The sequence below is a fragment of the Mastigoproctus giganteus genome, chromosome 9 (assembly GCF_048544385.1).
Source record: "Mastigoproctus giganteus isolate SK-2022 chromosome 9, ASM4854438v1, whole genome shotgun sequence".
Classification (NCBI taxonomy): domain Eukaryota; kingdom Metazoa; phylum Arthropoda; class Arachnida; order Uropygi; family Thelyphonidae; genus Mastigoproctus; species Mastigoproctus giganteus.
This window is the reverse complement of record NC_143583.1, coordinates 144,634,342-144,662,134: the sequence shown is the minus strand read 5'-3', so window position 1 is coordinate 144,662,134 and position 27,793 is coordinate 144,634,342. Positions and strand designations below refer to the sequence as shown.

The window sequence follows — 27,793 nt, the reverse complement described above, 5'->3', positions numbered from 1 at the left end:
TGTAGCAACTTACCCTTAATACCATTCTACTCCAATTTGTACAATAGTTTTCCATGTGCAACAGTGTCGAAAGCTTTTCTGAAATCCAAATATATGATATCAAAATTATTTTTTGCATCCAGCTCCTTTGTAACCACATCATAATATCCTATCAAATTTGTCAGACAAGACTTTCCCTTAACAAACCCATGCTGTGTCTGAATTATTGCTGCAGTCTTGTCTAGAGTATATGCAGTCTTGTGTATGTCTATATAGTTCAAAAAACTGGAAATTGGCTTGTCTCATATCACAAACTTTGTAGATAAATTGTTTTGACATTACATTACAATTGTTCAAAAAAGATTATGATCCAGACTCCGCATTCTAAATAAAACTTATCATAATGTTCATTTCTGAAGAAACATGGTTTTCTCTGCATTGACTGGAGGTATTCTGGGTCAACCACAAAAGGGAGAGGGGGAATTGAAAAGCTTTTACTTTTATTCTTAAAAAGTATATAAAAAACATTCTATAAAAATGTCCCATGCATTATTTTGTTTAATTTTAATTTCATTATTTATTCTTTTATATGAAATATTATGAATGCAATTTTGCAGGTAAGTACAAAATTGCATAGGTTTGGTAACTTGGTAATGCCAAGTTTCTCATTTCCAAATTTTGACTAATGGCACAGGAAATAAAAGAGTAAAATAATGTAGTTAATAAAAACAAATTAACTGCACAGAAAAATTATCAAAAAGCAAATAGTTTTGTTGCAGATGCATTTTCCCTTTATCTAAGCTTTAATTTTGTCAATTTCATGTGCTAGATTTATTTATTGCCCAAAAACCAGTAATTACCAGGTCCCAAAACAGCTTGATTTCAGATGTCATACTTATGGTAGTTTCAATATCTCCCATAAGTTTCAAGCATTATCAGTTTCTATAAGTAATGTTATCCATTCATCCACCGCCCACACACAGCTAGGAAACACTAGGGGAGATGAGTCGATCTGTTCCTTGTATAGGTCTGACCTACCTTCATTTCCTGTTTCAAAGTTGGTGGAGCATGGTCACTGCCTGTTTTTAAAAACTGCAGCAATCACTTTTAGTCCTGGTTTAGCTTTGTACTCTTGCATTTTTTTTAACAAATTTAATTATGCCTGCTGATAGGATTTAAAATAAAATCCAGAAAAATTATGAATATTAGATATACAGTGATGATTTCACAAACTAAATTATGTAGCACAATAAATTCACTTCGTCTATCCACATAGGTTGCATTACTTTTGAAACTGATTTGAGATTTACTTACTTTCACCTTATGCATATCAGGATGATACTTCTTGGCAAGCTTTCTATATGCTCGAGCAATATCAGTCTGGAAAGAAAGAAGGTGACAGCTAAATTTATACGAGTGCAAAATTTAAAAGGACTACTAAAATTTGTTGAAATCAACAATTGATGGACTCTGAGTGAATGCAATAAATCAGTTAACTAGTTTTTTCACTTTTTATTAAAATCATGTGTTAATTAAAAAATAATAAGTAACAAACAAAAATCCTTTAAAATTGTTTACAGTTTAAAACCTTTAAATTGTAAACTTTCATTGCACACATGCAAGTCTAAATTTTCTAATTTTTTCAATTCTGTTTGATGCACTTCGCTAAAGAAATTCAATTGTAATTGTAGCATGAAATGAATACTTACATTATTAATTTTAATGTCTCTACATCAGAATGTATTTCGCTGTTGCTTGGCTTAGCTAAATAAAAACTTTCTCTCACCAAAGAGTTTGTGATATTATGCACCTGTCGTGTGTTTGAGACAAAGTTCATGAGGTACACAGAAAATGAAGTATATTTTCTTCTTCATTTTCTGAAGAAGAAAAAAATACTAGCTTTCATATGACAAACACAACATTTTAATTATCTATCAAGTTTTTCTGGAAAGTGATGCCCTTCACTAATTTTCATGGAACTTCCGGCTTTTCGCTTCATATTGCTTCTTGTTGATGCAGCATCTTTCAAATAACTTCGTACGATGTTTTGACAAAAATCTAATTGATTGATTTTTATCTCTGCTGTCATTTGGTGCAACTTCCATGCATTAGTGATGGACATATCTAACATGTATGCAAATAGGACCCATCATCATTTCTTGCCTCTTATCGCTATCCTGTACAAAGATATACATTGGTCATGGGCATCTACGCCACCCATTCCACTATTGTACGATGCAGTGATGCAGGTTGTTCTACATTGACCTTAGCTTTTGCAGTTTTTGACCAAAGTTTTATGTACTGTAATGGTTCAACAAAATCACAATTGGTAAGAATAGAACATATGTTATCTTACCATTTGGTGCCTCCGTAGCCAGGTGGGCAGGAGCAGCAGTGCATAGTCACACGCTTCTTGATTAGACCAGAGTTCGAGCCCGTGACCACCAAATACAGAGGATGCGGAAAGGTCAGGGAATGACCACCGCATATCCCCAAAGCAATATGGCCTTAGTTGCTAATGCTCCTAAAAGCCAAATAACAAACAAACATCTTACCATTTTATACATAATATGGCGTTTATGACATCAAACTTATAGTCATAAGTATCTCTTTCCATTTTTTTCATTTCTTTAGATGCCATAATAGGACAGTGTTGAACTCGATTGTCCCTCATAGTTCATGTAGCTCTTATTTTCTTCTTTTTCAAAAAATATCATCAATGAGTACATTGTAAAATAATTGTCAGAGAAAGCTACATGGTTTGATGGATCCGGCACATGTTCCAATAAATCAATAACCACTCTTGCACCTACAGGTATACTCTTCCCATTTTTGGTTTCTTTAGTTGGTTTTCCACAATAGATGTCAAAAGGGTAGCAATATCCAGAAGAACTACTTACCATCCAAATTTTGTAACTGAACCTCACTGGTTTTGCCTCGATAAATTGTTTGGCTGGATTATGTCCAAAATACTTAACCACTGACTTGTCTTTTGACAGATCCTTGTGGAAAAAAAAACCCACTGGCAAAACTGTTTTATGAGCATATTCATTATTGGCCTAACTTTGTACATGATATCTTGACAATTTCCAATTTCATCATTATTAGCCAGATGTGCAAATCTCTTTATTTCTAGATAACGATCTCTTGACATGGCATTATAAATGTGCGAGACACTCAAGTCCTCCTCCAGCGACCAATACATTCTTTCTTAAGGAAGGTTGTGATATCCTGTCAAAAGCAATATTGCAATAAAACTTCGCATTTCTTTGTTGACAATAGTAAATTCATGATTGTTTTTGTTTTTTTTTGTCGAGCATATATTATCGTTTGTTTGCATATATAGTTTACGATTTCATCACTAAAAAGTTTGGGTGGGAAAAATCTTTTAAGTCATTTTTCACAACATCTAACTCACTTGAAAAAAAAAATGTTCATTTGTTCTGAAAGGTGCATATTCTGGATGGTCTCTTCAGCCATTTCGCTTTTTCGAAATCAAGATATACCGTTGAATCACTACCACTTTTATCCTCTGGAACATCATTTTCTTCCGGGGGTAAAACATCTTCATTGGTATTTTCAAATGAAATTTCCGTAGAACCAGGAATTTTTTTTGGAAATGAATTAAGGTGCTGTAAAACACCTTCATCAAACTCTTCACATTCTGTCAACTCGTCCAAGTTTGGAGATAATATGCAAATTTCAAAAACCACACATTATCAATAAATTCTTGATTTGCAATGTCTTCGATAGCTTCCTCAAGTCTGGTGTATTTCTTCTTGCTGTAAAAAAATCTTTGGTTCCATTATTGTCTGGTTTATGATTCACTATAAACAAAAATAAAACTTATATACAGTAATGCCTAATGTCCCCATTTGAGGATGGTAAGATATAAACAAAAAAAAAACAAAAAAAATTTGATAAATGAAATTTTGTTCATACTTACAGCATATATTGTCTCTCTAAATTTGATTGTAAAACAAACACAATTAAAAAAACACTATTAAAAAAAAAATTTCACGATAACTTCTGTGAGTCACTAGAAAAATAAATCGGCCTCTTTCAACAGTTACAAGATCGGTACTGAAGACATCTGGTGGTGACGGCGGTAGATGAATCATTCCCTGATATTTATACATAAACAATATAGAGAAATATTTCATGGAATTGTGACAGTTTCAAAATAATAACATTTTGAATTAGCGTTCCCATACAAATTTGCCTGGCACTAATGGGTTAAAATGCATTTAAGTATATGCAGGGGTACTCAAAAATGTTGCATCACCTCATATTTTAAGTTGTTTGTCCTTAAACAGCAGCTAATCTTTCAGAAATAGCTAAAAGAACATAAGTAATAATAATACACATAGAAAACTATTAAACAGAAAAATTTACTTTTATGCTCTATGGATAAATATACAATGAAATAAGTACCTTTCTCCAAAATAACATCATATTACTTATGGTTTACATAATAAAAATTCTATGACAGCTATATAACCAAAAAAACAAAACAGAGTGTGCATTAATATTCTGTTGACACACCTCAATTCACGCAATAACATGGCCTGGGAACAGTCCAGACCTCAGCCTCATGGTACCAAACTGACACTGATGTCTCCAGCAGCCCTCTAAGTGTTTTTGGTTTCTTCTACATTACTGAAACAACCATTTTGTTCCAACAATTTTCACAACTAGATTGAGGTCTGAGCTGTTCCCAGGCCATCTTATTGTGTGAATTGATTTATCCTTCAACCATTTTTGGACAGTAAAGACAATAAAATAAATTACATTTATTTAAGCACGAGTGCAACATTCATGGGGCTTAAAGGGGAACAGGTATCCTGTGTGTTATCAGACACTCAGCCTAAAACACTGATGGATCCAATATCTCTCTATTACAGAAGATTTAGGAGAAGTCCGGTTGACCTGCCTCCCTAAAATCCACTCATGCACACCTTCTCGATGGTAAGCCCTGTTACGTCACTTAGGTGGCAACGAACGTGTAGAGTGGTTCTCTTCAAGACGCTTGGTCAGCGTGAAGAGGAAAAGACCAAACCCTCCAGCACATGCAAGCACGACGAAACAAATGGCCCTCAGTCCCCAGCAGCTTTCACTCTCCCTCTTACGGCAGCGAGAGGATCAGAGTGGAAGCAGAGGGTGCTAAGAATCTCTGGGTACGACCAGGCTGCCATGCACGGAAAATGAACTTGGCCTGTTATAACGTAAGAACACTCATCGGTGAAGACAGGATATTAGAGCTGGAAAAGGAATTGGAAAATGTGAATTGGAATATCATCGGTTTGGCTGAAACAAGAAGAAGAAATGAATCACTTATAAGTTTACCAAGTGGAAATCTGCTGTACACCAATGGAAACAGTGAAAGAAGTGAAGGTGGAGTTGGGTTTCTGGTCCATAAAGATTTTAAAAACAACATTTTGGAATTCAAAAGTACATCACCAAGAGTGTCAAGACTAATACTCAAGATTTCTAAGAGATACAAGCTAAAGATTATAATGATTTATGCACCAACATCGAGCCATGAGGATGAAGAGGTTGAAGAAATGTATACAGAAATGGAGAGTCTTCTAGATGACCAAAAAACCCACTACACTATTATTATGGGAGACTTCAATGCTAAGGTTGGAAAAAGACAAAACAGCGCAGAAAGGGGAACAATAGGAAATTTTGGAATTGGTGAAAGAAATGAAAGAGGTGAAAGACTTGTGGAATTTGCAGAATCTCAAGGATTGTCAGTAATGAACACTTTTTTCAAGAAAAGGGTGAACAGAAAGTGGACATGGAAGAGTCCAAATGGATTAACTACTAATGAAATCGACTTCATCCTCACTAACAGAAGATATATTGTGAATGATGTTACTGTCCTGAATAAGGTAAATGTTGGAAGTGATCACAGAATGGTAAGATGTACACTTGATATAGATGTAGGAAAGGAAAGGAAAAAACTGACCCGAGTAAATAATACAAAGGTCTTTGAGATAACAGAAGAAGAGAAAAAGCAGTATGTACTGGAACTTAAGAACAAGTATGAGCTTCTCCAGACTGCTGAGGACCAAGATATCGACGAGGAATATTACAACTTTTTGAAAGTGATAAAGCCCAAGAAACCTATAGGGAAAAAGAAATCCAAAGAAGAAAAAATTAGTCAAGAAACACTTGTCATGATGAACCGAAGACGACAAATGAAAAGCAAGAAAAACACTGACAGGGAGAAAATTGAGTATACTGAGTTATGCAAAGCCATTAGAAAGAGACTCAGAGAGGACATAAGAAGATTTAACACAAGAAAAGTAGAACAAGCATTAAGGGAAAACAAAGGAATTAAATCAGCAGCCATGAGCAGTAATACAGAAAGACAAATGATACTGAAACTGAAGAATAGCGATGGTGTACTTATAAACAGCAGAGAAGGCATAATTCAAATAGCAGAAGACTACTATAGAGAAGTATACAAGGAGCAGGGGAATGATGCCAGCAGTGGGGAAGATGGATTGCAAAGTAGCAACACATACGACATACCCAATATTCTTCCTGATGAGGTAGAACATGCATTGAAGAAAATGAAGAATCAGAAAGCCCCGGGGGAAGATGAAGTTACTGTAGAGTTGTTAAAATTGGGAGGAAGAGACATAACACAAAAACTGGCAAGGCTCTTCACAAAGTGCATTAGAAAAGGTGTGACACCTAAGCAGTGGAATAATGCAATCATAGTTTTGCTGCATAAGAAAGGAGATAAATCAGAAATTGGAAATTATAGACCAATTAGCTTGCTATCCCACATCTACAAGTTGTTCACAAGGGTCATTACTAACAGATTAGACAGAATACTTGATGAGAATCAACCGAAAGAGCAAGCTGGCTTTAGGACAGGATTCTCAACTATGGATCACCTTCATGTAATATCACAGCTAATGGAGAAAGCAAATGAATATAAAACACCATTATGCCTGGCATTTGTGGATTATGAAAAGGCATTTGACTCCATACAGCATAAGGCAATGTTTCGGGCACTGGAAAGACAAGGCATTGATACCCCATATATTATGATTTTGAAGAGAATATATGAGAGTGCTACCTCCTTTATTAGACTAGATAAAGACAGTAGGAAATTTAAAATTGAGAGAGGAGTTCGACAAGGAGACACAATATCTCCGAAGCTGTTTACTGCTGCCCTTGAGGAAGCTTTCAGAAGATTAGACTGGTCGCAGAAAGGAGTCAATGTGAACGGAGAGTACCTAAACCATTTACGATTTGCAGATGACATTGTGGTCATTAGCCACGATCCCAACGAATTAGAGGAAAATCTTAATCAATTATGCACAGCTAGTAAGGATTTTGGACTAAAGATGAATATGGCTAAAACAAAAGTAATGATGAACAAGTATGCCACAGAAAGGGAAATAAAGATTGAAGGAGCAGTAATTGAAAAGGTGGAGTCATATACTTATCTGGGACAAGTCATTAGCTGTAATAATGATAAATGGCTGGAAGTCAAGAGAAGAATAAATTTTGGATGGATAGCATTCAGGAAATATAGTCACATACTGAAGAGCAATATCCCAGTTTGTCTGAAACGTAAAATAATGAACCAATGTATACTCCCCACCATGACTTATGGAAGTGAAACTTGGGCACTCACCAAAAGAATGGAAGAGAAGCTGAGAACTACACAGCGAAGAATGGAACGAATCATATTGGGAATCAGACTGTTAGATAAGAAGAGAAACACATGGATTAGGCAACAAACTCAAGTAAAGGACATTCTTATCAAAACTAAAGAACTAAAATGGTCCTGGGCAGGACACATAGCTCGAAGACATGATGACAGATGGACTAAGAAAATAACAGAATGGTATCCAAGAGGAGCTAGAAGAAAACCTGGAAGACAAAGGCGGAGATGGATAGATGAAATTCATGAGTTTGTGGGTAGTAAATGGATGGCCAGTGCTCAAAACAGAAGGAACTGGAAAGTTGCTGGAGAGGCCTTCATCCTGCAGTGGATTGAAAATGGCTGATGATGATGATGATGATGCAACATTCATAAATTTAAAACTTTTGCTAATTTTATGATTTGACTTATGGTTTTGGTCTATGATATGGAGCAGAGTCGTCCTGAAAAATGTAACTGGCAACATTTCCATAGTGATCTCTAATTGTGAGAAGTAATTTTGTCTCAAGGATGTCCTTGTACACAGCATTCACTGTACCCTTCACAAATTCAAAATTAACCACTCCTCTATGTGAAATACAGCCCCATATCAATTGAGATGCAGAATGTTTCACTGTGGAGGCAATACAGTCAGGGTGAAATTCTTTTCTTCTTTGTCTAACAGACTGCTAGCCGTCCAAACCATGCAAGTTGAATTTTGATTTAATAATACATTTCCACTGATCCTCAGACCAGCTAGCATGCCCTTTTACCCACTTTAAATGCATTTTTTTTTTTTTTTGCATCAAAACTGGCTTTTTTCTTAGGTAAAGTGCTACTAATTACATGTCTAGTTTTCAAACTTTGCAGTCCATACCTTACAAACTATTCTTCATACGTGCATTGACACTAGAACTGCTGGCTAGCAAAAATACCTGAAATCGCAGTTGCTGGTCATTTTGACTGCTGTGCATAGACTTTTAAGTAAAATAGACTTTAATGAACAGCAATCAAAATGGCCAGTATTAATATTTTATATGAATGACCAAGCATTGATATAAAATAACTGGCAACAGTACATAGTGTTTTAATTATAAAAGTAATATTTCTGATAGCAAATATTTGAACCCAAAACTTGGTCTAGGAAATAAACTGAAGTTTAAAAATTAATTTGCACAATTTAAACAAATGACAGCTTTTTTAACAGTTCCTGTATGCTTTATACATAGATACTTTTTACACACAGTGCACATTTCTGTAGTTTTGTTTGCCTTGCATCGCCTAATTTGGCACTGATGCCTTTTGAGAGGTTCGACATGGCCACTATTGTTACTAGCTTGAATTGCTGCTTTCTGTGAATCTATATATTCTTTTCTGAGTTCTTCAGCTGGATTCAATATAAAATCTCTTCTCTTCATAACTTTCCCTGTCACTTTGTTATAAATAATCCAAGCATCGATTACTGCAAGATCTAATATATTATAAAGATGTGAATCGGCCATCTATGTGAACCTACTTTTGTTGAATATTTTTTAGTCAATTGGTATAAAACATCAACCCTGTACTTTGTTTAGTTGTAATATAATACTATATCAGGCTTCTTTGTATCATTACTTATTGCAACACTTGTATGAAGTGTACTCGAGATTGTGACATTTTTATTGCTTTGGCTTGATAATTTGTCAGAGTACAATCATCAACTTTGAAAACTGAAGTGGAATATAATTCTGGCTTCTTTTTTATGGATGTTGGAACTTCTTTATGAGCATGATTCACAGTTCTCACTATAGTAGTAGTATTTTTTTTTGACTAATTTCTTTGCCAATTCAAAACTAGTAAAGAAGTTATCAGTGGTTACATTTCTACCTTGATTCAAAACTTTGTTTTACAACACATATTAAGAAAGCGGTTAACTAGTTGAGTGGATATTGTCTTTCCCCAAATAAGGAAACCCATTCAGTAGATATTTTGAAGTTGTGTCAGCTGCCAACCAAAACTTTACACCAAATATGTCTGGATTTTTGGTCATATACTGGGTGAATTAGCATTTAGAACTTTAGTTGGAAATAATAGCAGCTCATCTACTGCAATGTTTAACTACAGATACAGAGCGAGCTTTACAGTTCAAAATAAATTTGAACCATATTTCTGAAGCTAAAGCAAATTTATTATTTCCTAGACACTCCTTCCTTGAAGAACATATGTCAAATCTTATGAACCGCTTAATTTCCAAGGAAGTTGTTACATGACATTGTATCGTGAAAAAACTGAGGTCCCCGTACACCTGACCACAAACTATACAGTTCTAAATTTCTAGCACCATATGCTCTGCAAGCTAAAAGTACAGCGATAAAAGCATCAAGTTCTTGAATAGATGTAGACCAATTATTATCCTTCAATTGTCTTCGCACGTTGATTTCAGTGCAATTCTGTATGTTTTATCATTGAAGTGTCTACAAATAAACGAAATGCACTTACCACAGAATCCATAAGCACATTTCATCTTGCATAAGGAACCGGGCATGGTAATCGTGAATTATGCTCCTTTGCAGTGCACATCCTAAAGAACCACCAGATTTTATAGCTTCCCATATGTGCCCAGATTTTGAAGTATGTTTGCTGCCCACTGATAGACACAGTTTTTATGATTATGATGTCATGTATTATCATCTACAGTATCAGTACTTGTTGTACAAGTATCAGAAGTATTATTTTCACTATTACTAGATTCCTTATCCCTTTCATCAAGAATCAATTCATCACTTTCTTCTTCTCTAAGTTCATCTCCACTCTCCTCTCCAGAACTCGAACCAGTATAGAGGGATAATGACATCCTTCTCCCTACTAGCAAAGTACTATAAATCATGGACACGACACCATGTGCCTTCCTAGTTGCATATTTAAACTACATGGAAAATCTGTTTAAAAAAAGATCTGTCTTTTTTTAAACTTGAACTTTAGCCATCCCTCCCACCAGCTTATATGCAACTCCACAATTTCTTGCATAAACCCCAAATGCATAATCTTACACTTTAGTTAATCTTACACATGCATTAAACTTTAGTTGCCATTTTTCGGACCATATATGCACAACTGATTGAAGTCTTCTTTGAAGTCCCTGGCTCAGACTGGTAACCATCTTTCCCACCTTCAAATCATCAGCAAACTTTGACAGCTTTCCTTGGATAACCTTATAATATCATTTCTGAAATTTAGAAAGCAGCTTTCAAAAATTGCTCACTCAATAACCCTCTCTCCCTTATTACTAGTGAAACCCCAGATAGTGACAATGTTTGTAAAAGTTATAAATAATTTTGAGTGCGCAACTTACTTTACACACAAGGCTGTTGTGTTCTTTGTAGCTATTTTCACGGTTACTGAAGAGCACAAGTGGTATAATTTGTGGCTGAAATGCCCCTTCCTTCAATCACAATCAGTTCTTGACTTATAAAAGTCTCTGATTAAGACACTCCAATTCTTACAACATTTACAAATTAAGGAATACCCTCTCTGGAGTTAAGGCACCACTTCGCACTTATGGCTAACCAGGCTGATAAATACATATAGATGTCTTTTCTTGTCACTATTATTACTGCATATACTGTATTTATATGAAATAGCTTTTTGTTTTTATTATTGTTATAATTTACTTATCTGGAAAACATTAATACTTGTGCATGTGTAATTCAAATTTCCACAGCTACAGGATTAAACCCATGGTTATTTTTAGAGCCAGTTTTTGACTTATGAATCATTTAGTATGTGTTACAAAGCATGTGACTGGGGAAAACTTTTAACATATTAGCCAATTTTAAGAGGCAGACATGCTATTTGTTAATGTACCTGCCTCTTAAAAATGGTTGATAAGAGAAAATCAAGTGTTGGAAATGCTTCTGGTTTGAAGAAATGCAGAACAATAACAACAGTTCTACATTTAACTATAATCAAGCATTCTTAATAAAAAAAAAAAGGTAGAGCATCTACAAACATAAGTCAACCTTCTGTGCATTGGTGGCGAAAATTATAAAAAGCAAGGCAACAATTAAGGATTACGAGTTTATGGCATTACTCCAATGCAAACAACACTGATAGCCAAATATAATCAAGCATTCTTGATTATAAGAATGTTTGATTATAAGGCTTACTGAATTTACCATTTGTATACAAGGTCAAACTGAATGTAGTATGCTTTGCATTTATTCAAGAAATAATTCAAGAAATATTAGGTGTCTTTATGGCAACTTAAAAAGGGTGGGAGGGGAATTTTATTATTGTATTCCTTCATTAATTTTTTTTTACTTTCTTTTGTCATGATATTTTTCCAAGTCATTATTGCATCCTTATTAAAATAAAAATATTACCTCTGTCTAGTCTTTAATAATTTACATTTAATGTTTATTTTTGTTTATAAAAATAAATTACTGGCCATTTCAATATGAATGTAACCAAATTTTTTAACATTGCTCTTATGGAAAAATGTGCTTTAACTTTTTAAGATGCAATTTTCAGACCACCTGTATTGTAAGAGCAAGGTCTGTTGTTGTTGTTGTTGTTATTTGGTTTTTAGGAGCATTAGCAACTAAGGCCATATTGCTCCAGGGATATGCAGTGGTCATTCCCAGACCTTTCTGCATCCTCTGTATTTGGTGGTCACGGGCTCAAACCCTGTCTAATCAAGAAGCGTGTGCTATGCACTGCTGCTCCTGCCCACCTGGCTATGGAGGCAGCGAGCAAGGTCTGGCTATTCCATAAACAGTATGTGTCTGATATCATATATAGGATTTCACAGTAAACTGAATTGCAGTACACTTACCCAAAACAATTTTCAGTATAGCAACAACAGATTGAATATTCAACAGATTAAAATATTCTTTTGGGTAACTCCTTAAAAGAAATAAATATTATCTATTTCTTTTCACATTTAAATGTAATTAATATTTAAAACAGAACTTACTTTAGAAGCATCTCTAGTAACTCCAAGTACTGAAAAAACAAAAATAAATAAATAAATAATCTATAATTCCACTATAAAAAACAGAGAAAGTTGTTAAGTTCCAGTTCATTTAAAAAGGAAGTGAATACTAGTAGCAAAAAATTAGGAGGTTCTGAGAAGGGCAAGTGAGAAGAGATGTTTAACTGAAATAATCAGAAGGCGAAAGATAAACTGGATTGCTCAGACATTTCAAAGTGAAATACTGATGAAGGATGTCATGGGGAAAATGTTGAGAGGATGAAGCTTGGGGGAGAATGCGGAGACTGCGACTAATGAACTGAGAGGGGGGGGTGAATATGGGGAGGTAAAGAGGAAAGTTAATTAACAGAGATATGGAGAAGTGGTCTGAATTGTCTTGGACCTGCCCTTGGCAGAATGCAAGTATCTAGTCCTCAGATGCAGCAATTTGCAGAACTGAAGCCTTTCCTGGTAAGAGCACCCCTTTGTTCCCCTCATCAATCTCCTTGTCCTTCTCTGCTTGCTCCAGCAGCTCTACATCCTTCCTGAAATGAGGCCTGCAGACAGTACTCAAGATATAGCCTGACCATTGCCTTATACAATGGGATAATCACCTCCTTATCCCTGGTGGCAAAATTCCTGTATATCACTGACAAAACTCCATGAGCTGTCATGGCAGCCTGTCTGCATTCCTCAGAGAACTTCGTATCCGACTGCACAATTACTACTAGGTCTTTTTTGTTTTCAACTACCCTGAGTGTAGCACTTTCACTTGTCAATGTTAAAACTTCAACTGCCATTTCTCAGCCCATCTGCCTAACTTTTCTGGGACCCGCTGCAGTAGCATATTGTCATTAATCACCATGCTAACCTTCATCATCTGCAAACATAGACATTAACCCCGATAAGCCTTCATCAATATCATTGATAAATACAGAAAACAACAATGGACCCAACATTGAACCCTGGGGTAAACCACTAATAACATTAGTCCATGAGAAGAAGTTTTTTTTTTTTTTTGTTAGTTGTTGGTGCATCAGCTTCTATAGCCATAATGCATCTCCCAAAGGTTTTGCATTTTACTGTGATCCAAGCCTGAGGCGGGATTCGAACCCGCGACCTTTGGGTTGCCAGAGGATAAGTGTCCACTGATTACCACTCTGTTTCGTCCCACTCATCCATACCTTTATCCATAGCAGCGCCTTTCCCTTAATGCCACACTGCTCTAATTTGAACATCAGTCTTTTATGTGCACAGTATCATGAGCTTTCCTGAAATCCAAGTATATACCAAAATTATTTTCTACATCCAGTTCCTTTGTGACCACATTGTATCAAATTGGTCAGACAAGATTTCCCCTTAACAAACCCATGCTGTGTCTGAATATAACTGACAACCCAGTTGTGACTTACACAATGAGAGATGGAAAAAGGTGTGGTCTTAGACTTGAATAATATTTTAGGGCAGAAGCACACCTTTTGACATCTTTTGTATTGTGTAAATAAGTCACAACTGTATTGTCAACCCTTGTATCTCTGGGTAACCACCCATTCACTGATGAGAAGCCAAATAGCTTTGAAATAGTGTTGTCTGATTGGTAGTACTCAATTAAAAATAAGTAGCAGAAGTCTTCTCTAATCAGGAGAGTTACTTATTTTAAGTATAAGGAGGGCATCTTGGTAAAGGATTTCGCAATAACGGATGTTACAATAATTATGACAATAGATAAGTTGGGTAGATGAGCTGAGAGGTGGCAACTGAAGTTTAACATTGATAATTGCAAAGTACTGCATATGGGTAGCAGTAATCCCAGAATAAAGTACCAACTGTACAGTACTACACTCAGGGTATTGGAGAATAAAAAAGACCTGGTGGTAATTGTGCAGTCAGATATGAAGTTTCCCTCCGTAGCCGAGTGGGCAGGAGCGGGAGTGCAGTAGCACACGCTCTTTGAGTAGACCGGGGTTCAAGCCCCTGACTGCTGAATACGGTCGATCTGCCAACCCGCACTGGACCAGCGTGGCAGATTATGGTCCATTTCCCTCAGCATGAATTGTTGAGGAGGCTTCCATCCTGCAGTGGATTGATAATGGCTGCACTTTACTTTACTTTTTTTTTTATATGAAGTTTTCTGAGCAGTGCAGACAGGCTGCCAAAGTAGCTCATGGGGTCTTGTCAATGATATACAGAAATTTTGCTAGCAAGGATAAGGAGGTGATTATAGGTTTTGATACCTTTCATGTTTGGGGTTTTCATAAAAAAAAAAAAAAAATCCCTTCGTATTAGGCAGTGGCCAGGCAAAACCTTGAGTACTGCATACAGGTCTGAAGTCCTCTTTTTTGAAGGATGTAGTGCTGCTGGAACGAGTACAAAGAAGGGCAAGGAGATTGGGTGAGGGGAACAAAGGGTTGCTCTTACCAAGAAAGGCTTAAGTTCTGCAAATTGCAGTCTGAAGACCAGGCACCTGCAAGGTGATTTGATTGAGGTGTATATGACCTTGAATGGTTTGAGCACGCTCAATGCTGATGGGATTCTTCCTCTTGCTCAGATTATGCACTTGAGGGGGCACAAACTGAAATTGAGGAAAGACAGTTGTTGATAAGAGCGGAAATTTTCCTTTAGCTAACGGGTAGTTGATTGCTGGAACAAACTTCCATCTGTCGTGGAAGTTGATAGCTTAAATAAATTCAAGGAGGAACTGGACAAACTTTTGGAGTGAATGTATGGGATGCTCTGTTAAGCCCAGCTTTGAATGGATTGAACAAGCTGAATGCTAATGGAATTCTTTCTCTTGCTCAGACTACACACACCAGGGGACACATTCAAATTGAGGAAGGATGGTTGCAGAATAATTGCATAATTCCTTTTCATAAATCCATCATACCAATCCTGTCCATGATACCCATCTTTAATAGGGATCTTAATGTTATCTTTAACAGTCTCACCAAATTTAAAAATTCTTTCTTATCACATGGGCAGCCACCTCTGACTTTGCAAACTAAGCATTTAGCTAACTCAACTTCAACATTACTAGGAAGAGCAGTTGGCCGGCCAGCTCCAAGTGTGTCTTTTCTCAACCTGCCAATTAATTCTGGTACAGATAAACAGAAGCAGAATGACCATATCTTTCCAATACTTGTTTGTATGTCAGCCAGTCACTTTTGACATCAGCAACAGCCCTCTGCATATCTACATTGTATTCAGGCACTCATTTTAATATGTTCAGGCATGGTCTTTAAGACTCTAAACACTTTCACAGTTTTTTAATCACTATTCTTTACTTTGTTGTAAAGTTTCACCTGAAAAGTATCATAACATGGTTAATAGCTAAAAATTATGAAAAACAATATCTGTTGGAAAACGAAACAAAAAGGAATTGTGAATACCATTCAAAATTACCCAAAATTTACAAGGGGTGAATTATAAATTTGTACACGGAATAAAATGTACACGGCAGACATCCAAATTGCACCCTTAGAAATGACCGGAAATATTTTTAAAATAGTTGAAAAAGTATCAAAAATTCAAACGAATAACTTCAAATTTTGTTTCAACATTGTGCATGAGTTGCACTATCATCTATGTCCTTCAAATTTTCATTTTACCATTATGATCTAAGAAATGCAAGTGTATTCACAATTAGCATTTAAAGCCAACTTAGAAATTTTTCATTCATCCTAACATGTTCATAGGTAAATATCATTCGCAAAATAGCTAAAACCGATGTGCAACTTTAAACATGGCTCTCGTATTTAGATATTATAAGCAATACATGCATAGCAACACTTTCAAAATCTTTTGTTTGAAAGGTTTCAAAATCTTTCAAACAAAAGATTTCAAAACAAATGAAAGAATGTGCCAGAGCAAGACTAGATCCAGGCTCTAGTCTCATTTGCTTTTGCCAGTATTTATCTACCTATACATTAAAAAAGTTTCATCCTAGTGATATTTATTCGAGCCAATGGGAGAAGAGAGCGAGGCAATTAGTCAATACAAATGCAATTAATTATTGACAACTGCCTCCATAATGTTCACCAACCTCATGCATGATTCTCTGTCTAACATTTGATGTTCCATTGTAACCTTTTTTGTATATTAATGAAAATTGTATATTTGTAAATATTGTTAGTAAATATTTTAGCCCTGCTCTTTCAGATGCAACAATTTTTCTCATGTATTGTGGAACCCGAAGCAAAAGGCCTTTTTCCTAAGTGACCTATGTAAATGCAGGTAAATAATTAAACAGTGATGATATTGGCTGAAGTCCAGGATAGTAAACACCGGCAGGTACTTCGATGAAAGCGAAGACGCCGCCGATAATTGACAGGTGAAGGCACCTCCCTTTTTTGACTGTTTTGTGTCATTGAGGGGGGGGGCATAGCTTAAGTAGTGTGTTTATCCCTCCATCCTGCTGTTTTAAAATGGGAAAATGAGTTCTGATTTAAAAACAGCAGCAAATGTGGGCAAAACACCCTAGGCATATCAACCTAGGATGAGCAGGGAAAGCAGTGGCATCTGCTAATCACTGCTTTGTTCCTGTCCATTTGTCGAAATATGAGAGTCAATTTGTCAATCACTGCTTTCCCACTATTTTGCTTGCCGCCATGTTGGAGGATGTACACCATTCTGGAATTTTACCGTGATATTTATTCGACTTTGAGAATGCTGCGCATTACAAATGCACAGATAAATAATTATAAAGGTTATTTCCTGATTAGATATCGACCAGTGCATTTCGACAGGTGTGTCTTATGTAGAAAAGATTTGACTTACTCCGTATACCTCTACATTTTACATAGAAAAACGTGTGCAGGGGTGGACAAGCAGGGGGCGAAGTCCCCTAATTCACATTGAAAGATAATTTATTAAATAACAATAAAAAAAACTTTTTATTTCTGTAATACGATGATGAACTTGAAATTAAATGATTGGGCAGACCTCTATGTGTTACCTTTTGTTTTGTTTATCTCTCCTCTTTACAATTGTATTCTTCAATATTCTTCTCTATTCTCATCCCATTTAGTTTGTTAATTTATTTGCATTTTTCTGCCTTCTAAGTATGTTACATTATGTGTTTGATTAATTTTTGCAGTATAATTTCAGTTTGTATTATTTGCATTAGTTACATCTGCATTAGATGGCTGGCATCAGTTTATATTTTGTCTTTCAGTTTTACTTGTTTTGTAGCTATTGAGATGACCATATTTAAGATGTATTTTCTGTTGTCACACCTGTCTTGATTTCTCACACTGGGACATCCATGGTTCTTTTGCTGTTAACAAGCAATGAGAGAAATGCAAGTTTTTTTGGAATTTCCACAAGGCCAATGCCTTGTGAAGAACTAGTCACTATAGTTTCCTTAAGCTTCCTTTCTATTTTAGTCTTTTCTTCTTGGTTGGGTTAAGTGGAGTGGTGGTTTTGTAGCTTGTTTCTGGCAGCAGCTGTGCCATTTTTTAAGCAAGAGACTGTACTGCTGAGCTTCCCTGGGTGGGTGTACACTTATTTATTTTTGAAATTTTCTAATTTTATTTTAAAATTTTTACTCATATACAGGTGGCAGTTAGCACTTTTTTTCCCTGTAGTTTGCAACAGTTCCTTCAATGTGGCATTAGTGTTTTAATTTCAGAAATCACTATCTGCTTTATTGTGGAAAAGCAACATTCTGAAAAATATGTAGGCCAGACTCATAAGTATACTACCATTTTTAGGCATCTTTTCATAACTGGTGAGTGCCCCTAAGACACTTTCCTTTTCAGTCTTCACAGCACAGAAAATTGCAAACTGCTATAGCTAGTAATCTACAGGGATGGGATACACTTAAATAGAAAGGGTGCAAGAATATTTGCTGATGCTATCGAGGCAGTGTTAGGAGGGTCGGAAACTGCTAGCTTGGGGGGATACAAGGACTAATAGATTAATAGTAGCCAGTGGCAGAGGTGAAAGTGATTCTTGCACTGCTTCTATTGAAATGAGCAGCAGCCTGGAAAACAAGATGCACGGTATTTCAGAGACTGCTGGGAGTCATTGCAGTACAAGTAAACACATGGGTTGTGTTAGGGTAGCTAAGAATAGGAACAGGTGCAGGTATACTTGCATGTACACCAATGCTAGGAGTTTGGAAAACAAATTTGATGAATTTGAGGTATTGCTCAGAACATCAAAGGCAGATAATAACATCAAAGGCAGATAACGAGTACAGAGAAGGGCAACAAGATTAGTGAATGGAACAAAGGGTTGCTCTTATGAAGAAAGGCTTAAATTTTGCAAATTACAGTGTCTGGAGACTAGGCACCTGTAAGTTGATCTGATTGAGGTGTATAAAGCCTTGAATGGCTTGAGCACACTCAATGCTGATAGAATTCTTCCTCTTGCTCAGAATAATCATTTGAGAGGGCATAAATTCAAATTGAGGAAAGACAGATGTAGGATAGATGTGCGGAAGTTTGTCTTTGGCCAGCGGGTAGTTGGTTGGTGGAACAGACTTCCATCCTTTGTTGTGGAAGTTGATAGCCTAAATAAATTTAAGACTGAGCTGCATAAGCTTGCTTTCTTGCATCATATGCCTCTACTAATACTAATGCTAAATATGTAGAGAAAAAATACTCAACTGTTTAACTTCAACTTCCAATATAAATCCAGTGGTTCCAGTATAAACATTTTTTTTTTATTCACAACACAAAAATTTAAAAGGATATACCTTTTAAATCAGCTGTAACAGCCATGTTAATACATTTGATGTTTATTTGTTAAGCATCCATGCTACCCTTACAGTTTCAAAAACAGCAGGCTATTCTCGCACATTACTGTTCTTTATATTGTTCATTAGCATCTAAGATGATACTACACATATTTAAGTGTGTTCACATTCCAATTTGCAATGGTGTGCAGGCTGAAAAATATAACAAATCTCATGGAGGAAACCCCTACTTAAGCCTGAAATCAGCAACCACAGCCCCAATTTGAAAAAAAAATAAAATAATAAAAATCTTTTATGAATTCCTATTCTCTCTAACAAGATTCAAAGCTAGGGCTCTCCAAACAAAGTCCTGTGCCAAAATGCATTATACCATCAAGGACACAATTGGCATTAACTTCAGTATATCTGTATAATGCAAGAAAGCAAGCTTATATAGCATCATCCAAAAAAAAAAAAAAAAACCCTTCCCATTTCACCCATCCAATCACGCCAAATGTCTGTCTAGTTCAACCTTAAATTTATTTAAGCTGTCAACTTCCACAACAGACGGAAGTCTGTTCCAGAAATCAACTACCTGCTGGAAAAAGAAAACTTCTGCACATCTTTTCTACAACTGTCTTTCCTCAATTTGAACCTACGTGCCCTCAGGTTTGTAATCTAAGCAAGCAGAAGTATCCGACCAGCACTGAGCCAGCTCAAACCATTCAAAGCATTATACACCTCAATCAGATCACCTCGCAGGTGCCTAGTTGCCAGCCACTGCAACTCGCAGAACTTAAGCCTTTCTTGGTAAGAGCACCACGTTGTTCCTCGAATCAATTTTGTTGCTCTTCTTTGTACTCATTCCAGCAACTCTACATCCTTCCTAAAATGAGGCCTCCACACTTGTACGTGGCACAAGGTGTGCCCTGACCACTGCTTTATACAAGGGGATAATCAGCTCCTTGTCTCTGCTAGCAAAATTCCTATATATCATTGATAATACACCACGACGTGCTCTGGCCACCTGTCTGCACTGCTCGGAGAACTTTTTATCTGACTGCACAATTACCCCCAGGTCTTTTTCATTCTCCACTTCCCTGAGCGCAGCACCACATAGTTGGTACGTTTCTCTTGGGTTACTGCTACCGTATGCACTACTTTGCATTCATCACTGTTCAACTTCAGTTGCCACTTCTCAGCACATCTGCCTAACTTTTCTAGATCCTGTTGCAGTAGCATATTGCCTTCACTGTCATTACAACTCTGCCAGCCTTTGTATCATCTGCAAACTTGGACAGCCTGATATACCTTCATCGATATCATTGATAAATACACAAAACAACAATGGGCCAGCACCGAATCCTAGGAGACTCCACTAATAACAGTGTCCATTGATTACCACTCTGTCGCCTCCCACTCAACCATCCCTTTATCCATTGTAGCAACTTGCCCTTATATTGCACCACATAGTTGGTACGTTTCTCTTGGGTTACTGCTACCATATGCACTACTTTGCATTCATCACTGTTCAACTTCAGTTGCCACTTCTCAGCACATCTGCCTAACTTTTCTAGATCCTGTTGCAGTAGCATATTGCCTTCACTGTCATTACAACTCTGCCAGCCTTTGTATCATCTGCAAACTTGGACAGCCTGATATACCTTCATCGATATCATTGATAAATACACAAAACAACAATGGGCCAGCACTGAATCCTAGGAGACTCCACTAATAACAGTGTCCATTGATTACCACTCTGTCGCCTCCCACTCAACCATCCCTTTATCCATTGTAGCAACTTGCCCTTAATGCCATACTGCTCCAATTTGTACAGCGGTCTTCCATGTGCAGCAGCATCAAAAGCTTTCCTAAAATCCAAATACATGACATCAAAATTATATTTTTCACCCAGCTCCTTTGTGACCACATAGTATCCAATCAAACTGGTCAGACAAGACCTCCCCTTAACAAACCCATGCTGTCTGAACTATTACTGAAGTCTTGTCTAGATGATCCTGTAATGCTTCTTTAACCAGTGCCCTCATTATTTTCCCTGCAACAAAAGTTAAACCTAATAGGTGTATTTAGGTCAATCTTTGAGACCCCTTTGTAAATTGGGAATACATTTGCACATATCTAGGCCATATGGACCTCTAAGGTCCCTATGCACTAGATATGGGCAAATATATTTAAGGATACTCTCATAATTAGGGCTAAGGCTTTACTTACTTCCCTCGCTGTCTCCTTCAATATAACTGGATAGATTCCAAATGGAATTTCATCTATTCCATCCAATGTGATTCATCCCCTTCCTTCTAGAGTTTACAAGTAAAGTCTTTGTTGTTTATATTTGCATTCCTTTGCCGAAGATGTCTCGTAATCTGCCTTTGATTGCCTGACGTCCTCTGTGAGTTGATTACAGACTAGCTTATATCTACCATAGGCATGTGTGTCTCCTTATAATTTATATGCATCACATGCATTTTTCTTCTCTGCCATTAGCCTCATTAGTTGATATGAAAAGCCTAGTAACTTTCAAGATTAACTGCTTGAAAGCTTCCCATTTAGAATTTGCTGTTGATAACATCATCAGTTGATCCCACTGTATAGAATTTAAAAAAGTGTAAGGTATTACACCTGGGAAACAGTAATCCCAAAAAAACTTATTCACTTGGTGGAGTTCAACTAAACCCAGTACTGGAGGAAAGGGACTTGGGTGTTACGATACGGTCAGACATGAAATTCTCTGAGCATTGTAAACAGGTTGCAAGGAAGGCCCATGGTGTCCTATCGATGATCTATCGAACTTTTGCAAGTAGAGATAGGGACGTGATAATCCCATTATATAAGGTTTATGTTAGACCACACTTGGAATACTGTGTTCAAGTATGGAGACCGCACCTAAAGAAAGACATCGAGCTTCTTGAAAGGGTGCAAAGAAGGGTAACTCGCCTGGTGAGATCGGCAAAAGGGCGTCCTTATGAAGAAAGACTTCGAATATGTGAGTTGCAGAGTTTGGAAACTAGACACCTTAGAGGAGATTTGATTGAGGTGTTTAAGGCTCTGAGAGGCATCAGTAAAATGAATGAGGACAAAATTTTCAAGATTATAAATTATGCTAGAACTAGGGGACATAAATTCAAGTTACGGGGGGAAATGTTTAGATTGGACTGCAGGAAGTTTTATTTTAGCCAGCGTGTTATAAATTACTGGAATAATTTGCCTTCATGGGTGGTAGAGGCCGACAGTTTGGGGAAATTCAAAGGTCATCTGGATAGTACTTTCGGGTAAGGGAAGCGCATAGGATGATAGGTTTAATTTCCTTTTTATTTATTTTTATTTATTAATTATTATTATTTAGTTATTTATTTTATTTCATTTATTTATTTTTTTTTATTATTGTTTTGTTCGGATTTTTTTTTTTTTTTTTTTTGCTGGTGCAGCATAAGCCATAGGCTTTCTTGCACCATGCGGCCGTTACTAATACTAATACTAACTGTCTGAGACCACTATAATCACCTTTGCGAAAGCAAAAACACTTTCCTTCCTTTTGGATGGTAGTTACATCTTTAAGAAACTCCCACATCAGTACACTGCAATCACTGTCACTTAGTGGTTCCTTTATCTGCAAATTCTTAATGCATGAATAATCACTGCTGATAATCAGATCAAGAGTATTACTCACTCTGGTTACCCCTCGAACATGTTGCTGTAGAAAACAATCCTCCAATAAATCCACAAAAGTCTTGCTAGCGGGCGAGTGAACCAGCCCACTAGTTCCAGTCAATATCTGGAAAGTTAAAATCCCCCATTACAAGGCATTCTGATTTACTGGCCCACTATTTGTCTGCCCAATTGTTCATAGTACTCATCAGAGTCATTAGGCCTATAACACACTCCTACTCTCATTTTTCTTTTCCCAGTACTCATGTCACAGCAAACTGACTCAACACTGAACTGTCCATCAATGTCAACTGGATGCACTTCCTTAGATTTTGTGTTTATTAACAAATAGCATAACCCCTTCTATCCTTTTTGTACACAATGTACTCCCCAAATTCCAATTCTGAACAGCTTATATCTGTGATTCCTTTCCTTTAACACTACTACAGCACTGTTTATGCTACATACTTTACTGAAATTTTTATAACCAAACTATTTATAAACTTTGCTCTCAGTTAAGAGCAAAGTGGAGGATAAATTGTTGAAGTTAAACATAAAAAAGGCACCTGGCGTGGACAGGATCTATCCAGTTATATTAGCAAAGGAAGTAAGCAAATCCTCAACCATAATTATGAGAGCTTTCTAGGCCTCAGGGGAGGTCTCCATGGACTGGAGGTGTGCAAATGTATCATCAATTCACAAAAGGGGTTCAAAAGGTGACACAAGTATCTATAGACCTGTTAGTTTAACTTGTGTTCTAGGGAAAATAATGGAATCACTGGTTAAAGAAGCATTGCAGGATCATCTAGACAAGACTGCAGTAATAGTTAAGACACAGCATGGGTTTGTTAAAGGGAGGTCTTGTCTGACCAATTTTATTGGATACTATGATGTGGTCACAAAGCAACTCAATGCCAAAAAATAATCTTGATCTCATATACTTGGATTTCACGAAAGCTTTTGATACTGTTGCACATGGAAGACTGCTGTACAAATTGGAGAGGTATGGCATTAAGGGTAAGCTGCTACAATGGATAAAGGGATGGTTGAGTGGGAGACGACAGAGAGTGGTAATCAATGAACACTGCTTTTCATGGACAAATTTTATTAGTGGAGTGGACAAATTCATGGAAAAAATTTTATTAATAAAATTTATTAGTGTTGGGCCAATTGTTGTTTTGCATATTTATCAGTGATACTGATGAAGGTATATCAGATTTAATGTCCAGGTTTGCAGATGATACAAAGGTTGGCAGGGTTGTTAACGACAGTAAAGTCAGTATGCTACTCCAACTGGATCTAGATAAGTTGGGCAAATGGGCTGAGAAGTGGCAACTGAAGTTTAACATTCATAAAAGTACTGCTATGGGTAGCAATAACTGAAGAGAAACATACCAACTATGTGGTACTACCCTCAGGGAAGTGGAAAGACCTGGGGGTAATTGTGCAGTCAAATATTAAGTTCGCTGAGCAGTGCAGACGAACTGCCAGGGCAAGTCATGGAGTCATGTCAATGATATATAGGAATTTTTCTAGCAGGGACAGGGAGGTGATTATCCCATTATACAAGGCAATGGTCAGGCCACACCTAGAGTACTGTGTACAGGTCTGGAAACCTCATTTTAGGAAAGATGTAGAATTGCTAGAATGAGTACAAAGAAGGGCAACAAGATTGGTGAAGGGAACAAAGGGGTACTTTTACCAAGAAAGGCTTAAGTTCTGCAAATTGCAGTGCCTGGAGAGTAGGCGCCTACAAGGTGATTTGATTAAGATGTATAAGGCCTTGAATGGGTTGAGCAAGCTGAATGCTGATGGGATTCTTCCTTTTGCTCAGATTGAGAAACTGAGGGGGGTACAGTTTCAAATTCACGAAAGACAGTGTAGAATAGATGTGTGTAAATTTGCCTTTAGCCAGCGAGTAGTTGAATCTTGGAACAAACTTTCATCTTTTATTGTGAAAGTTGATAGCCAAAATAAATTTAAGGCTGAGTTGGGCAGGTTCGGCCTTAAATTTAACAATTACAAATGCAAAGACGGTTTAGCCAGTGAGTGGTTGATTGTTGGAACAAACTTCCATCTGTCATTATAGAAGTTGATGGCTTAAATAGATTCAAGGCAGAATTTGACAAACATTTGGAGTGAGTGGATGGGTGAAATAAGGTTTTTTTTTTTTTTTTTTGGCTGATGCTATATAAGCTTGCTTTCTTGCATCATGTGCTTTTGCTAATGCAAAGTACTGCATATGGGTAGCAATAACAGAAGAGAAACATATTAACTGCGTGGTACTACACTCAAATTGTAGCAGTGTGCTTAATGATTTTGTAATAACTGAGAGCAAAGTGGAGGAGAAATTGTTGAAGTTAAACATAAGAAAGGCACCTGGGGTGGATGGGATTTATCCAGTTATTTTAAAGGAGGCGGCAAAGCAACTAAGCAAACCCTTAGCCATAATTATGAGAGCATCCTTGGACTCAGGGGAGGTTCCCACGGACTGGAGATGTGCAAATGTGTCCCCAATTCACAAAGGTGGATCGAAGGGTGACACGAGTAATTACAGACCAGTTAGTTTAACTTCTGTTCCGGGTAAAATAATGGAGTCGCTGGTTAAAGATGCATTGCAGGATCATCTAGACAAGACTGCAGCAATAATTCAAACACAGCATGGGTTTGTTAAGGGAAAGTCTTGTCTGACAAATTTGATTGGTTATTATGATGTGGTCACAAAGGAACTGGATGCAAAAAATAATTTTCATATCATATACTTGGATTTCAGGAAAGCTTTTGACACTGTTTCGCATGGAAGACTACTGTACAAATTGGAGCAGAATGGTATTAAGGGTAAGTTGCTACAATGGATAAAAGGATGGTTAAGTGGGAGAAGACAGAGGGTGGTAATCAATGGGTGCTGCTCTTCGTGGACTAATGTTATTAGTGGAGTCCCACAGGGTTCGGTGTTGGGTCCACTGTTGTTTTGTGTATTTATCAATGATATTGATGAAAGTATATCAGGCTTAATGTCGAAGTTTGCAGATGACACAAAGGTTGGCAGGGTTGTTAATGACAGTAATGGCAGTGTGCTACTGCAACAGGATCTAGATAATTTGGGCAGATGGGCTAAGAAGTGGCAACTGAAGTTCAACCTTGACAAATGCAAAGTACTGCATATGGGTAGAAGTAACCCCAGAGAAACGTACCAACTGTGTGGTACTACACTTAAGGTGGTAGAAAATGAAAAAGACCTGGGAGTAATTGTGCAGTCAGATATGAAGTTTTCTGAGCAGTGCAGACAGGCTGCTAGGACGGGTCATGGGGTTTTGTCAATGATATATAGGAATTTTGCTAGCAGGGAAAAGGAGGTGATTATCCCTCTGTATAAGGCAATGGTCAGGCCACGCCTTGAGTACTGCGTACAGGTCTGGAGGCCTCATTTTAGGAAGGATGTAGATTTGCTTAAGCGTGTACAGAGAAGAGCAACACGATTGGTGAGGGGAATGAAGGGATTCTCTTACCAAGAGAGGCTTAAGTTCTGCAAATTGCAGTGGCTGGAGACTAGGCACCTGCGCGGTGATCTGATTGAGGTCTATAAGGCCTTGAATGGGTTGAGCACGCTGAATTCTGATGGGATCCTTCCACTTGTTCAGATTACCAACCTACGGGGACATAAGTTCAAATTAAGAAAGGACAGATGTAGAATAGATGTGCGGAAATTTGCCTTTAGCCAGCGGGTGGTTAATTGCTGGAACAAACTTCCATCTGTCGTTGTGGAAGTTGATAGGTTAAATAAATTTAAGGAGGAACTGGACAGGCATTTGGAGGGAATGGTGTGATTTTTTTTTTTTTTTTTTTTTGGCTGATGCTGCATAAGCTCCTACACTTGCTTTCTTGCATCATGTGCCACTACTACTACTACTACACTCAAGGAAGTGGAAACAGATGGAGAGGTTTCACCCATCCATCTGTTTTCACATCTGTTGGAACAGATGGAAGGGTGAAATGGGTTTTTTTTTGGCTTATGCTCCATAAGTTTGCTTTCTTGCATGGTATGCCTCTACTAATGCTATCTCAATTTTATGCGGGTTTTATTTTGTTTACAGGTTAAAGTATCCATTTTCCACCCTTTATCTGGTAGAATTAATATATTTTGCTCTTATTTTTTGTGGGTCGTTTTTGAATTTTTGAATACGAATTTTCTCTTACGTAAAATTTACATTAATATAAGTTATACATTCTGCACAATAAATAGATCTGCAGAGAGCAAACTGATTAGAAAACAAATGTTTAAAAAAGGCGTGTTGTATCGTATTGTAAAGTCCACTGCATTTTTTGCACTCGTTTGTTTTTAACAAAAATTCATTCATATTCCGCAATACACAGCCTCATAAAATATATTTATTATTTATAATTTTTTTAAACATTCATTTACCTTCATAGCAGTTGTTCTTGCCACAGTATAAATTTTCAATGAAACAATCTACTAAACAGAACGAAGCCCAAAAAGAAAACAGAATAAATCTAAAATATAACATGGAATCAACTGCTGAAAACTTTTTAAAATAAAAGAATAGCCTGAATTTCAGTTCTTTCTAAAACTTTTTCCAACGACACACCTCAAGTTTAGGAAACAAAAATAGTTCAAGGCAAGAATTAAAAAAAAAATAGCTAATTCGCTTGGAAGTTATCCTAAGATAAATCGACCACTAGATGCGCTACTGTTGCTTTTACAGAGTAGTGCTACCTGTGGTTGCTTCTATTTGACTTTTAATAGTTACATCGGACCGTAACTCCATTAATAATGTATTAGAAAACGAAACGCACAAGGCATAATTTCTTATGGATTTAGGTAATTAACTAT

The 27,793-nt window shown here is 36.8% G+C and overlaps 1 protein-coding gene across 1 annotated transcript in view; it reads right to left on the bottom strand.

Moving 5' to 3' along the window:
- Positions 1-27,587, bottom strand: part of LOC150080791 (dnaJ homolog subfamily C member 25 homolog) — a 140,517-nt gene extending 112,930 nt beyond the window's left edge. Inside the window, exons 1-3 of the mRNA XM_090381220.1 lie at positions 27,365-27,587; positions 12,603-12,631; positions 1,294-1,359 (exon numbers count right to left, since the gene is read on the bottom strand). Of these exons, the coding sequence (XP_090237346.1) occupies positions 1,294-1,359; positions 12,603-12,631; positions 27,365-27,467 (198 nt within the window). The 5' untranslated portion in view covers positions 27,468-27,587. The remainder of the gene's footprint in view (positions 1-1,293; positions 1,360-12,602; positions 12,632-27,364) is intronic.
- Between the last annotated feature and the right edge of the window lie 206 nt (positions 27,588-27,793).